We start from the raw sequence: 14,311 nt of genomic DNA, 5'->3' as shown, positions 1-14,311 counted from the left end.
ACTGCGGGCAACTACGCGTGTGCCACCGCGGTACGTGATTGGCTGGCCAAAATGACCGACAGGGGCACTCGTGGTGCGTTGGTCAGTCCTGAAAAGATTTAATCATTTAATGTCTTTACTGTGCACATTTTAATCTGCTTAGTATTGAATATTTATATGAAATTTCCCTTTAGTGGTAAAATTTTAGTAGCTGAGCATAAAAATAACGCATAACGCATCTGAAGGTCATAAATGATATTAATTTGGGAACATAAACATATTACTGTATGTAAACTGTACTGTATGTGGCTGGTCTTGGTAGTTAAAAAAAATACACACCAGTCTTCCATTTCTCCCTAAAAATTTTAAGCATCAAAGTTTTAGCATCAAAGACCTGCTGATCTGTTCTACATTCCAGGAAAACAACAGAAGATTTTTTTTTCTATTCGAAACGTGTATTTTAAACGTTTAATTAAGAAGTAAAAACTTTACAGCGTACACAGATTTCTAAGCTGATCAGGAGGAAGACAAATCTCCCGTATTTCGTGCATAAAAAGTGGTTATTAACTATCAAAATCTGTTTTTATTTCTCCTGGCAATGTACCTGAATGCCCAACTACAGTATCTGAGAAGAACCACAATCAACTAGTGTTGATAATAAGAGAGAGGGTGTCCCCGTTACCCCCATTTTGATTTAAATTGCAAACACGTTTAATTACATGCGTTTTTATTTTTTAAATACATTTTAGAAAAGTGTAATCTATTCTAAAAAGCTGTATTTATTTAATACCACTCGATACTTATATTAATGGAGTTAAGTTGATACTGTTTAAACTTTTAATTATTTTAAACTGTATTACAGCATTGTACACATGCTTAAAAGAAAATAGAGAAAATGCAAGCCTTCTTCAGGTGTGAGAGTCTTCTGCTCAACATGAAATGCTAAAATGTAATGTAGGCTCTGAACAGGTTCAATTATGTTTTGGGCTTGATTGAGGTCGCTCCCTTTCATCTAAAATCCTGCTTGAATCCTTCTAAACTAAAAATTAGACACAAGAAGAGAAGAGGCTCTGGTGAAATTTTTCTGTTTTTTCTTGGAAAAATATCTTACCCGTTGCAATCCAGGCACAGAAGGGTTAAAAAAAGTCAGACAGGCGGGGGAAGTTCTGAAACTGTTACCTGGATAAAGAGGTATCCAGATAACAATGAAACTGGTGTACAGTCTGGGGAGATTGCCCGTTTTCCATGTAAATAGTTCCCTGGTTCCGCACCCCTTGGTGTTACTCTCTCTGGCTCTGGCTCACTCGTGGTCTTGGTGGGCTTGTCTTGTGTCTCTCTCTCGTCTGGGCATGGGAGTGCTGCTGGAAGGTGTTGACGGAAACACCTGATCATCATCTCAAAAGATTTCAGTGCTTTGTGTATATTCTAATTGCAGTGGGGGCAGGGTGTGTGGGAACAGGTTTGGTTGAAATTGCATTGGGGATCTATGTTCTTCACATCTAAAACATTTTCTCGGAAAGCGTTTTCTTCCCAGTTTAGCTGATCTTGTTACAGCATGTTACTGACCATATTAATTTTAAGTGCTTAATGCCATTTTTTTGACCACGCACGAATATTCTGATGTCTATATCTTCACAAGGGAATCAGTGTGTATTGTAATGCTAATTAAATGACTGTGGGCACTTTCCACCCCCTCTACATTCTCAGAGTAGAATAGGCTAACCTTCTTATTAAAGACAGTCCACCAGGGCAGGTAATATAGTCAGGAACAGTAAACAGTAACATGCTCAGAAGGAGCACGTAAAACATTTCCGAAATAACCACATGAAAGACTTTGATTGTTAAAATGTTTAGGGAGAAATGGAATACTGGTGTGTATTTTTTCTTTAAACTAACAAGACCAGCAATATACAGTATAGTTTACATAATATGTTTATGTTAAGACTGACAGCAGGAACATTCCTATTCTAAGCATCTTATTAAAAACATTTTTTACACAGAAGAGTGACACAGCTTCCCGTTGTGAATCTGTTTTTCCATGTTTACAAAGAAAGTGGAATACAGTAATACTACCTGCTATATAGATACATATTTATAGATATTTAGATCCTTAAATTAATATAATTATTAATTTCTTTAGATACACGATTCCATACTATATTTCCTATTATAAAATGGATAATTCCGTTCCTGAAATCTTGTTGCCTGACACACATTCAAAGAAGTCCTATATTTTCTAATATATGCAGAGCCTGGAATTTTTAGTGCTTTTTCAATCGATGGAAATGTTCAAATAAATGTGCTAAAGAAATAAACAAAAAAAGTCATTTATTCCTTTATCATATTGGCTTGCTAACGTCCTGTCCTTGTTAGTTAGATCAACGAAATAATGTGGTGTTACTTTTTGTCGATTAAAAAATAAAGTATTTTCATTTAAAATGACGGTTAGAAAGAATGTGGACCAGCGTAATACTCTGAGTTTACAGCTTGTCCAAGGTCATTCATTATTAATACTATTAGTGATATCTTCGGTAAAGGCTTTGATGCATAAAATATTTCTGCATACTTAAAATATTTATGATAAAGGCAGGTTGTGTACTTTTGCCCAACTGAGCAATCTTTCTTTCATAAAATATACCAACTTTTTAATGACTGATGACTAACATGCTGTAATACACAGTTTAAATTTAAAAGCCCAAATGCTGTACATGAGAGGTTAAGCTTTATTGGCTCCTCCTGGCAGTTTTACAAGGTGATTTCGGATATTTTTTTTTTGTATGACGTCAAATGACGCATTACAACTCGTACCGTGGTGTACCCCACGTGTTTTGAATGGCTGCATCTGTATGTCATGGATATAGTCACAGTTAAAACACCTTGTAACTGTGACTATATCTACGATATAGCACAGATTCTTGTGACTTATTGCTTAAATAATTAGATTCTGAAAAGTATGATTTTTTTTACTATGATAACGAGCACAAGTATTCATGGAAAATGTTAATCACTTAACTTTGAATGTTTTGTGATATTTAGAAAGACCAACAAATTCAATATAGTGTCGATAATATTTATTGTCAGTAATAATATCATTAGCAGTTCAAAATTAATTGTTGTTATGAATACATGGCTTAGCTTCATACATGTTATAAAACATATAAAAATATAAAAAATGTCTATATAGTGTCCATAATTTTTGCTATTTTAATTTTTCAAAGAGATGTTTATTTTTTTAAAGAAAACTCATGGCAATAGCTAGACGGTCTCATGAAAAGCACTAAAACCGCCATTCACATATCAATAGATAGTCTTATACTACTGTTTGAGCTACAGTATATGAATATAATTATATTGTTATTAATTTCTTTAGATACCCGATTCCATATTATATTCCCTATTAATCAAGTTCTAAAAGTATGCTTTTGTTTACTCCGATAGCAAGCGTATTTGCAATAAAGGTTAAAACTATCACTTTTCACAAAGTGTATAAAAGTAATATGGTCAGAAGGAGCACGTAAAAACGTTTCTGAAATAACCACGTCAGACTTTGATGCTTAAAATGCTCAGGGAAAAAGTGGAATACTGGTGTGTATTTTTTCTTTAAACTACCAAGACCATATACAGTGTACAATATACAGTTTGCATGATTGTATGTTCCTAAATTAATATAGTTTATGATCATCAGATGCATTATGCTCCTCTTCTATTTATGCTCAGCTACTAAAATTTCCCTTTAGTTGTAAAATGTCATATAAATTTTCAATATTAAGCGGATTAAAACGTGCAAACTAAAGAGATTAAATGATTAAATCTTTCCACTAATGACCAATGCACCATGAGTGCCCCTGTCGGTCATTTTGGCCAGCCAATCACGTACCGTGGTATGACATAGGTAGTTGTGCGCAGTACGGGTTTGTACCACGCAATTTGAATGGCTGCATCTGTACTTCTCTAGTTGTGCTGAATGGCCTACTCTCATTTGTTACCTTTTTAGAATCTTTTAAATATATAATGACATAATATCTCATTTATTGTCAGATGTTTATACAGGAAGAGGACCATTTGTTGACCTGTTCTCTACAAACAATCACATGACAGTACTCTTTGTAACCAACAAATCAAGAACCAGGAAGGGATTCCATGCTAATTTCACCACAGGCACTCATCTTGGCAGACCTGGTAAGGGCATTTTCAGAAGAGAAATCATAACCATCATAACATTAGTAAAATTAATGTGTGTGCATGTGTGAAATGATAAAATAATTGATAAATAATTAATTGACAGTCAATTAAATATGTTATAATGTTTGTTGAGGACAAAGAAAAGTGGAAAATAAGTGTGAGGTGTTAAGTACACCAAGCTGTATAACTGGGGACTAGCAAAGATAATCGTAGTGTTGCCAACTGTCTCCAAATCAACTGGACCCTTTGAGACAGATCAGACCTGATATCTTACCTCTAAATAATTTACCTGTAAACTAAGCAGAATTACATTCTTGGTTGATTTTCTTATTGACTCCATTGAGAAAGTGGTCAGAATAGTTTATCATAATTACTGATTTCAGATGACCCATTACACTTGCAAAGGATCTGTGCTGACTAACAAAATGTATGAATTAAGTATAATTTTCAATTTAGCAAACAATTACTGTTCAAATTTCATTTAGAGGCAAGGTAAAAACCCACTCTGTCTGAAAGGGCTTATTATATATATATAAGGCAGTGATATGCAGTTCTAATGGTAGGAAACACTCATGTCTGGTGAATTTTATTAAAACTGAACTGTATTTATCATTGGTGTTGACTTTTTCTTTTACAGAAGAACTTGCAATAAAAAGTGCAAAAAATGTCTTAAATGACTTAAAGACTAAAATATCGCAAAGCTGTCATTTTAAGTGTCCAGTCATTAGACAGTCGAAGCTGTCAGCTAGGGCCTCAACCACCTAGCTGAGAAGTCTGTTCCCAATACCTGCTACTTTTTGTGTAAAGAATTCTCTATGCTAAATCAATTCCCTTTGAGTTTCTGATTGTAACTCTGTATCGTTGATTCACCACTGGATGTTAAATAGTCCCTTGGGGTGATACTCTCTAGAGGATCTTATACACTTGAATCAAATCACTTCTCTATCTCTTTTGCTCTACATTGAAGAATGTTTAGCTCCCTATACCCATCTGTGTATGGCAGTTTACTTTAATTGTTTTGTTTGCTTTGACTACAGTCTCTATTCACCTTTATCTTTGAATTTGCACCCATATTGTAGACTAATAGCTGTTGACAGGAAATCAATTTATGATGAACAGACAGATTCTTATTCACTTTTATCAGACACTCCCACAATGTCCTTCTGTAGTGATACATATGGTTATATTTCAGGAAAATTAATTTCTGACACTAAGGGAGTGATTGATGCCAATTGCAAAACTCATTCAATCTTTTAAGAACCAAAAACAAACTGGAAAGTACTGTATAACTCAAACAAAAAAATGATATCAATAGCTCTGACATTACATTCTTGTCCGGAAGTAAAGAGATCTTCCTGGAAGAAAAGTCAGAAAAGACAGGAGCAGGGTTGACTACCTGTTACCTGTTATTAAGGAAATAAAAATGGTATGTTACGTAATAGTTTTTACATAAACTGCTCATTTGCACCTTTTAATCCTGCTCCAAAAAATGTAAATGAATGGTTTAAAAACAATATTGAGGAATTGATGTTTACACAATAGTTTATTGAATGCTAATAATTCTCATTTTCCTTCTGTGATTCACATTTTCCTAGAATGCAGCACATTTATTTAAGTTTATTCAGGTTTTAAAAGTTCTGAAATGTAATATTTTACATAAGCTCAAAAAGACATACAAAGTGCCAAATGGAAAAGCAAAAGCTAATAAAAAGAAAAATAATTATTTTAAAAAATGAATTTACTGCTTTAACAAATCTTAAAAGGGGGACAAATGTTATATCAAACTTTTAAAAACCTGAATGAAGCCATTCAAGTGGTGTTTATTTCAGATTTGAATTAGAAGCTGTTTTCTGTTGGTTTATTCTCAGAGCCCTGTGGTCCAGGATTCCAGCAGTGTTCCAATGGACAGTGTATTTCCACTGGGAGCATTTGTAATGGCCACTTAGACTGCCTGGATGCCTCCGATGAGGCCCATTGTGGTAAGCAAGCACAATTTTTGTAATTTTCTTCTTATTCCACAAGGTGGTACAGATGCAGCCATTCAAAGTGGGCGTGTCGCAGTATTACGGGGTTAATCGCGTCATTTGACGTCATTCCGGAAAGTATACTGCATCACCTTGTAAAACCGCCAGGAGGAGCCAATAAAGCTTAACCTCTCATGTACAGTATTTGAGCTTTTAAATTTAAACTGTGTATTACAGCATGTTAATCATCAGTCATTAAAATGTTGGTATATTTTATGAAAGCAAGATTGCTTAGTTGGGCAAAAGTACACAACCTACCTTTATCAGAAATATTTATGCATCAAAGCCTTTACCGAAGCTATCACTAATAGTATTAATAATGAATGACTTTGGACAAGCTGTATACTCAAAGTATAATTTCTTTAGCACATTTGTACAAGCACTTGGAATCTGTCCAAGCAATACTTTGTCAGGCATTTTGTTTTACTTCAACGGGCATAAAAACTCCCTTGCTTTTAACAGGGTGTTTCATAATTTCTAACAACGAAAATGATTTAAAATGCGACACTTATCATTCAAGTAGAGCTCAAAATATCACAAGGATCCTCATGTGCACAGCAAAGACTGTATTAAAAGATACTTGTATGAGATACATGAGAATCCAGGCTTTTTTATCAACGCTTTCTTTTCCGTATACCAGATTTTATGGACCCACTTCAGAAGGGTGTCAGCCAGTCAGATTCCATGAATCGGTACTTTAAAGGAAAAATACACACCGGTATTCCATTTCTCCCTAACGATTTTAAGCATCGAAGTATTTAACTAGCATGTGAAATAGCATGTGAAAAAGTGGCAGTTTTAAACTTTTCTGCTAATATAATATGGAATCGCGTATCTAAAGAATTTAATAACAATATGATTATATTCGTGTACTGGGACAGGGCTGTGCAGGGCTGTTTCGCCTCTCTCTTCATGCGACTTCCCTTGTAGCCCACTGGTCTATGTGCCCGATTATCAACTCACGGGTTGTGTGTTCAAATCCAGCTGGTGCTGGACTTTTCTCTTAACAAACATTTCTTCGAAAAAATAGAATAGGGATATTATGGACAATCAATTGACTTTTATTTTTCAAAATATCACAACATGATCGAATCTTAGTCATTTTTGATAACAATGAATAGTCACCTTCTTCCCTTCTGACAACGGTCCCTGCTTCTGCTTCCTGCTTCTATTGTGTGTGTGTGGGGGGATCCCTTCAGATCTCCATTCAGATTTAAAAGGTTATTATCATATCTTCAGTGTTGCATCTTACCAGTGCAGCTGATCTTGTGCTGCCTGGGTGGGTCAACCATCACAAAGCTTTAGAGAACCTAACATTTCTATTATCAACAAATTGTAAATTTGTAATGGAGTAAATTTTTATAGAGAAATGGAGGCTGGACAGTATGCATTACAATATAAACATTTATATTGATTTAAATCGTGTTTTGATTTAAATCGCAAACGCGTGTTTAATTTTATGTGTTTTTTTTAATCATAATCAGACAAATGCAACATAAATTGATACAGTATCTTTGTCTTCTAAGTATCTTAATACACTTTCAGCATAGCTTTCTCCGTTTAGATTTATTTTTCTTGGGATTTTGGGATCAAACCTGGAAGGATTAGATTGTAATCTTTTTTATTTTTCAAATACATTTTAGAAAAGTGTAATCTATACCTGCCCAGACTGTACGCCCGCTTAACTGTGGGACAGCCGCACTGGTCGGCGGCCTTCCTAAACCCTGCCCTGACCACTTTCACTCCTGTCCTGCTCTTCCCTGCGCAACCCAGCCGGGCGCTCTTCGGCCTCTACCCGGGGCGAATGTATATTTAGATATTTACACCCGGCGCGGCACCGAGGGAGCGTCTGCATTTATAACAGTTTTTAAAATTAGTCAAGCAATATGAAGCATGTCCTTTTACTTTTAAGTCCCTTAAATACATTGAGCACAGCTTTCTCACCACTTAGATTACTTTTTGATACCATCCTTACACAAAGCAGAAACTTCTTGTATTTTCCGATGACATACAGTACAAGTGGAAAGATTACAGATTTTAATCATCTTTAATTTTGTTAAGTTATACGTTTTAGGAATGTTTCATCTAAACAAACACCACAAAACTATTCTCGATTGTATTTCTGAATGTTATGTTACACCTACAGTAGTTCACTGCTTTAAATACATCGAATTAAGAAAGTTAGGTGTAGCACTTTAGATCTTTTTTTCTGAACCAGGAAAAATCTGATCATGTTTCTCTATAACAAAATTAAAAAACTTTATTTTACATATCACCTTTAAAAGTGGTATCTCAAAGCAATACAGTAGATGTAAACCACAGATTACAAAGTAAATACCTAGACAAACACAAACGCGTTTTAAATAAAATGCTTTTATTCATTCAGCAGAGAGAGAGAGACATCCAGCAGAGAGAGACACACACACACACAGGTTTTCACTGACAAAAAGTAATTGTTTTTTTACATTCCTCTTGTCTAACAGGAATGTTTCGTTTGTGGACAGACTATCCACAAACGTGAGACTGTCTTTCTCAGACTCACATTCCCGAATGTCCCCGCCCCGGTCAACAATCCTAGGAAGAACACGAAACAGCCTGTTAATAAAATTGTTACAATTTTGTTTGGTCAGTTCTTCCTCCCAGAATTTATAGATCGCATCGATCAGTTCCTGCTTTGTGATGGGCTTAGCAGTTTTCCGAACATAGTCTTTCAGCGAATGCCAAACCATCTCTATCGGATTTAGATCTGGGGATTCAGCTGGAGTTTTCACCTAGTTCACTCCTTCTGCTACAAGCCTCGCCCTTGCTGCTGTGTGTTTCGGATCATTGTCTTGAAAGAGACGGTGCCTTGATCCAAAGTGCTCCCTGATATATGGGGCGGCATGCTGTGTGACCACGACTTCCTCGAAGAATTCACAGTCCATAATTCCTTCGAAAATAAGAAGTGGTCCCGGGCCTCTTCTAGATATACCCCCCCAGACGTGAACCTTCAGTGGATGTTTGGGCTTTGGCTTGTCCACATATCTCCCCCTTTTACAAAATGCCATTGTTGAAAACTGTTCCAGAGCCACTGTTGTTTCGTCGGTGAAAAGTACATCCTGAAATGCCTCCACCTGTTCAATCCACTGGAGTGATTGTTTTAGTCTTTCTTCTTCGTTTTTTAGCCTTATCATGGGGCATGTGTTGGTTTTTCTGTATCTCCATCCAAGCCTCCTGCGCACTTTTCTTATCGATTTCGGACTAACGGTCGCACCAAGGTCAGCCCATAGCCGTCTCTGGACTTGCATCGCCGGTAGCTCATCATTTTCATCAGTCAGTTTGTCGATAGCTCTCACAATAGGACTTGAAAAAAAGAGATCAACTGTTAGTTTTAAAAATAATGTGCATATTTGTATTTATATGCAAGAAAAGTATTTTTAGAAAGTTATTTACCTTTGAATCGTCCTTGGTTTAGATTCTCTTTGCCTCCTCTCTCCTTTATAATGTCGTGCTTTCAGAAACGAAGATGTCCACCGAAGCCAAATGCTGTACAATGTCCCGTGTTGATTTCCCGTTTCTTTTCATCTTCATTATTTGGTGTGAGAGAGTCTTCATGATTTTGGCCATTGTCCATCTCCTTACCAAATCGACACAGTGGTACAGCTTGAATTCTGTACCTATATTCTGTATGGTATAGTACAGATAAAACTTACACCATACCGATGAGCTAATACCAGGACACCAGGAAATGTGTCTGATGCATTAGCAAGTTAAAACTATTGCGTCAAAAACCTGGGTGTAACAGCTGTCCCATTTTTTGAGCACTCGCTCCCTGGATACACATCTCACCTGTCCTGTTCTGTGTTTTCCTAATTTGCTGATTATGCCTGCTGCGATCCACTCCTACCCTCTCACCTAAAGAAGACTATTTTAAATTTCTTGGCGCGGTAAATTGTGCAATTAAGCCTTGTATGTGCTGTCCTTAAGGTGATAACACATAAAAGTTATACTGCTATTTCCTTAGATACGCGATTAAAAAATATATAAAAAATATTTAATCCCCGGTGGAACACATTCCATAAAAATCAGGGCTTTTATATATCGCCTTTAAAGGTTGCTTCTCAAAATGCTTTATGGGATAAAAACAACAATAACAGCAACAACAACAATATTGTATTTCATTGCACTTTGATAGATCGTCCTTAAATCAATTGTTGACTTTTCTCTCTTTACTACTGTACTTGTTTGGATTGACTGAGCTCCGCTCTGTACCACACAATGATCCCCCCAGAGTCTCTGCCCCGGGTGATTTGGGTTTTTTTGACAGAGGGTAAAAACTCTCTCTCTCGCTTGCCCCAACCCCCCCCACCCCGTGTGTTGTTTGTTTTTTTGTGCTGTCCTTTGACAAAACAAGGCTCGCTAGATAATGTGAATCGAAACCTGTTTTCCTAGCTTTTAAAGTCGTGCGATGTGTAAGCGGGAACACATCATTATATCTTACATATAAAAAATACATAATATAGCTCCCAAACAAACGCAAACATGTTTTTAATAAGATACTTTTATTCACTCGTAATCCGACAATTTCAGGAAGACTAAGGAAGGACTAAGGGAATTGTCATCTGTTGTTGAAGCTCTGTGAGCTCGGTGACTTTGAGACCACTTGTTATCCCAGGTTGTTTGAATCGCCACAATTCAAATAGAGAAAAAAGAGCTGACTGACAAGATTTAAGATGTGGCTGTCAATGTTGGATTAAAAAAAAAACACATTGCCCGACGTTTGTTGCATTGCTTTAAAAATAACTTTATTTCGAGAGACTGGATAAGTAATTCTAGTGTTTTTTTTTACTTCTTGAAAAACAACTAATAATTTAACTATGTGTGCAAACGTTTTATGATATGTCACTGTTGTGAATGTCTGTGGACATGTGGTGGCTGGACAGGAGTGTCTACTGTACACAGAGAGAGGAGGGAGAGGAGAACACGCCGATACATACTCTTAGAGTTTGATTAATAGGGAATTTAATATAAAAATATAGTACTAAAAATAAGATACACTCTACAGACATTCACAACAGCGACTGTCAGAAGATAGGACACAGCGGCTCAGACACCCGCTGAATGGAAAGGGGCACTTTAATGTTCTGTATGGCTAATACTAAAGCCAATACTTTAATATTCTTTTCTGTATGTTTAACAATAGTGGGTACTGGCCTAATTCGGCCCTGCTCCCGTTGTTAAGTGTTAATGTGTTGTTGTTAAGTGTGAATTTGTACCTGTTTCCCTGAGGTCTGGCTTTTTTTCTGGAAAACCATAACTCTTGTCCAGATTGACTGTCAGCGCCCAGCTCTAACAGTGTTGCTCCAGCAGTGACAGGTTCTGCCGCAGCCTCTGTTCTGTGGGCGACAGTAGGACCAGGTCGTCTGCAAAGAGCAGGAACTCGATTTCTGTAATTAATGCAGATCAGTAAATCAAGGGACAAAACAATTGTTGCGCCCGGCTCCTCAATGGGCTTTGATGTGCTAATGCGTTGGTTTAACAGTCCGGGTGTGGCAAGCCTCTAATGTCTCCCGACTTTGGCAAAAGGAACCTGCCTTTCATTGGATGGGAAAGCAAGAGCCGACTGCTACGCCGCCCTCGTGTTTCGAAATCTTGTGACTTTTGAAATTTACCGGGGGTGGACAGCGTCTGTAAATTTCGATGGGTCCAGAGGCAAAAGTGCCTTGTCTTGCAATCTCCGGGAAACCATTAGTAGCATGGTGAATCGGAGATTCTCAACCCTTACTTCGTGCGACTGGAAAAGAATTCGTGATCGGATCAACGGAATGCTTCATAGAAGGAGGCGCTCTTTTCCTCTAGTCTAACAGTCTGTCCACAAACAAAACATTCCTGTTAGACAAGAGGAATGTAAAAAAACAATTACTTTTTGGCAATGAAAACCGGTGTGTGTGTCTCGCTCTGCTGGATGTCCCTCTCACTCTCTGCTGAATGAATAAAAGCATTTTATTAAAAATGCGTTTGCGTTTGTCTGGTATTTACTTTGGTCCTTTTAACTGTTTTTCCATCTACTGTATTGCTTTGAGATGCCACTTTTAAAGGTGATATGTAAAATAATGTTTTTTATTATTGTTATAGAGAAACATGATCAGATTTTCCCCAGTTCAGAAAAAAAGATCTAAAGTATACTAGTCTGTCACTCTTCTCATCCCCTCTCTGCTAAATGGCTTTTGAATAGAGTCACATGAAGAGAGAGGTGAAACAGCCCTACACAGCCCTGTAGCAGTACACAAATATAATTATATCTTATTAATTTCTTTAGATACGTGATTCTTTTAATACAGTCTTTGCTGTGCTCTTGAGGGTCCTTGTGATATTTCGTGCTCTGGTTGAATGATAAGTGTTGCAGTTTAAATAATTTTCGTAGTTAGAAATTATGAAACGCTCTGTTAAAAGCAAGGGAGTTTTTATGTCCGTTGCAGTAAAAGAAAATACCTGACAAAGTAGGGCTTGGACAGATTCCAAGTGCATTTTTGCAATTTACATTGCATTGTCCATTGTGCTGCTGTAATACAGTTTAAAATAAGTCTAAACAGTATCAGCTTTATTTATGGGTTGCAATTTAGAAAAGTCAAAAACCGCACTTAAAATGCAATTTAGAGCTTTCTGGCAAGAGGAGACACCCAAATTAATAATGTAACATGCCACTGTTTTTGCATGAACAAAGTTATACTGCTATTTCCTTAGATACGCGATTAAAAAAGAAATGTTTGAATCCCTGGCGGAACACATTCCATAAGAATCAGCGCTTTTATATATCGCCTTTAAAGGTGGCTTCTCAAAACGCTTTACAGGATTAAAACAACAATAACAGCAACAACAACAATATTGTATTTCATTGCACTTTAAAAACCAAGTAATAAATTAACTATATGTGCAAACGTTTTATGATATGTCGCTGTTGTGAATGTCTGTGGAGTGTATCTTATTTGCCTGTCTGTCCTGGCTCTCTCACTCACCCTCCCCCCCTCTCTCCCTCAATTCAATTCAATTCAAGGTGCTTTATTAGCATGACAGATGGGTACAATCAGTGTTGGGTATTTACTTTGCTTTGAGATTCCACTTTTACAGGTGATATATAAAATCAAGGCTTTAACTTGCTTTAACTCTGCAAGTCTGAGATCTCGTATCTGTCCTATCCGAACCCGAAAGTATTACAATATGTATCTTTATAGCAGGTGGTGTACAACTTTTAGCATAGATTACACTTTTATAAAATGTATTTAAAAAATAAAAACGATTACAATCTAATCTTTCCACGTTTGATCCCAAGATCACAAGAAAAATAAATCTAAACGGGGAGAAAGTTATGCTGAAAGTTTATTAAGATACTTAGAAGACAAAGATATCAATTTATGTTGCATTTGTCTGATTGTGAATCAAAAAACACATATATTTAAACACGCGTTTAAGATTTAAATCAAAACGCGATTCAAATCAATATAAATGTTTATATTGTAACGCATGTTTATATTGTAACTCATTAAAATGAGTTAAATTTGATCATGTTGTGATATTTAGAAATATAAATTTGTTTGGTGCAAGTGAGGTTTTATTTAATCTCTGACCAAGGGAAACGTTTCATTTTTTCAAAGAAATGTTTGTTAAAAAAAAAAGTCATAGTTGCAGTGGGATTCAATCACTGACCGTGTGACATGGGAGTCAGGAACTTAACCCACAGCGCCACTGGCAAGGTCACAGGCAGAGTGCTGAAAAAGCACTACAGAAACATTATCAACAGACAATGTACAGCGTGTACTATTCTTGTGTTGCAGTACATGAATATTATTATATCGTTATTAATTTCTTTAGATATGCGATTCCATATTATATTCCCTTTAAATCAAATTCTAAAAGTATGCTTGTTGACTCCGGTATCAAGTTAGTTAAAGACTTCGATGCTTAAAAAGTTTAGGGAGAAATGGAATACTGGTGTGTGTTTTTTCTTTAAAGTACCAAGACCAGCCATATACTGTATGTTTATGTTCCAAAATTAATATCGTTTATGGCCTTTACACATGTTAAAGTATGCTCTTATTTTTTTTATTCTCAGCTACTAAGATTTCCCTTCAGTGGTAAAATTCCATATA

The 14,311-nt window shown here is 36.3% G+C and overlaps 1 protein-coding gene across 1 annotated transcript in view; it reads left to right on the top strand.

Annotated features, from left to right (window-relative positions):
• Positions 1-14,311, top strand: part of LOC107076776 (transmembrane serine protease 15) — a 135,582-nt gene that overhangs the window by 94,904 nt on the left and 26,367 nt on the right. Inside the window, exons 7-8 of the mRNA XM_015342102.2 lie at positions 4,018-4,158; positions 6,030-6,140. Coding sequence (XP_015197588.2) covers positions 4,018-4,158; positions 6,030-6,140 — 252 coding nt within the window. The remainder of the gene's footprint in view (positions 1-4,017; positions 4,159-6,029; positions 6,141-14,311) is intronic.

Source organism: Lepisosteus oculatus, chromosome 5, assembly GCF_040954835.1.
Source record: "Lepisosteus oculatus isolate fLepOcu1 chromosome 5, fLepOcu1.hap2, whole genome shotgun sequence".
In the NCBI taxonomy this organism is placed as follows: Eukaryota; Metazoa; Chordata; class Actinopteri; order Semionotiformes; family Lepisosteidae; genus Lepisosteus; species Lepisosteus oculatus.
Note: the sequence above shows the minus strand (reverse complement) of the source record. Positions and strands in the feature narration are given on the sequence as shown.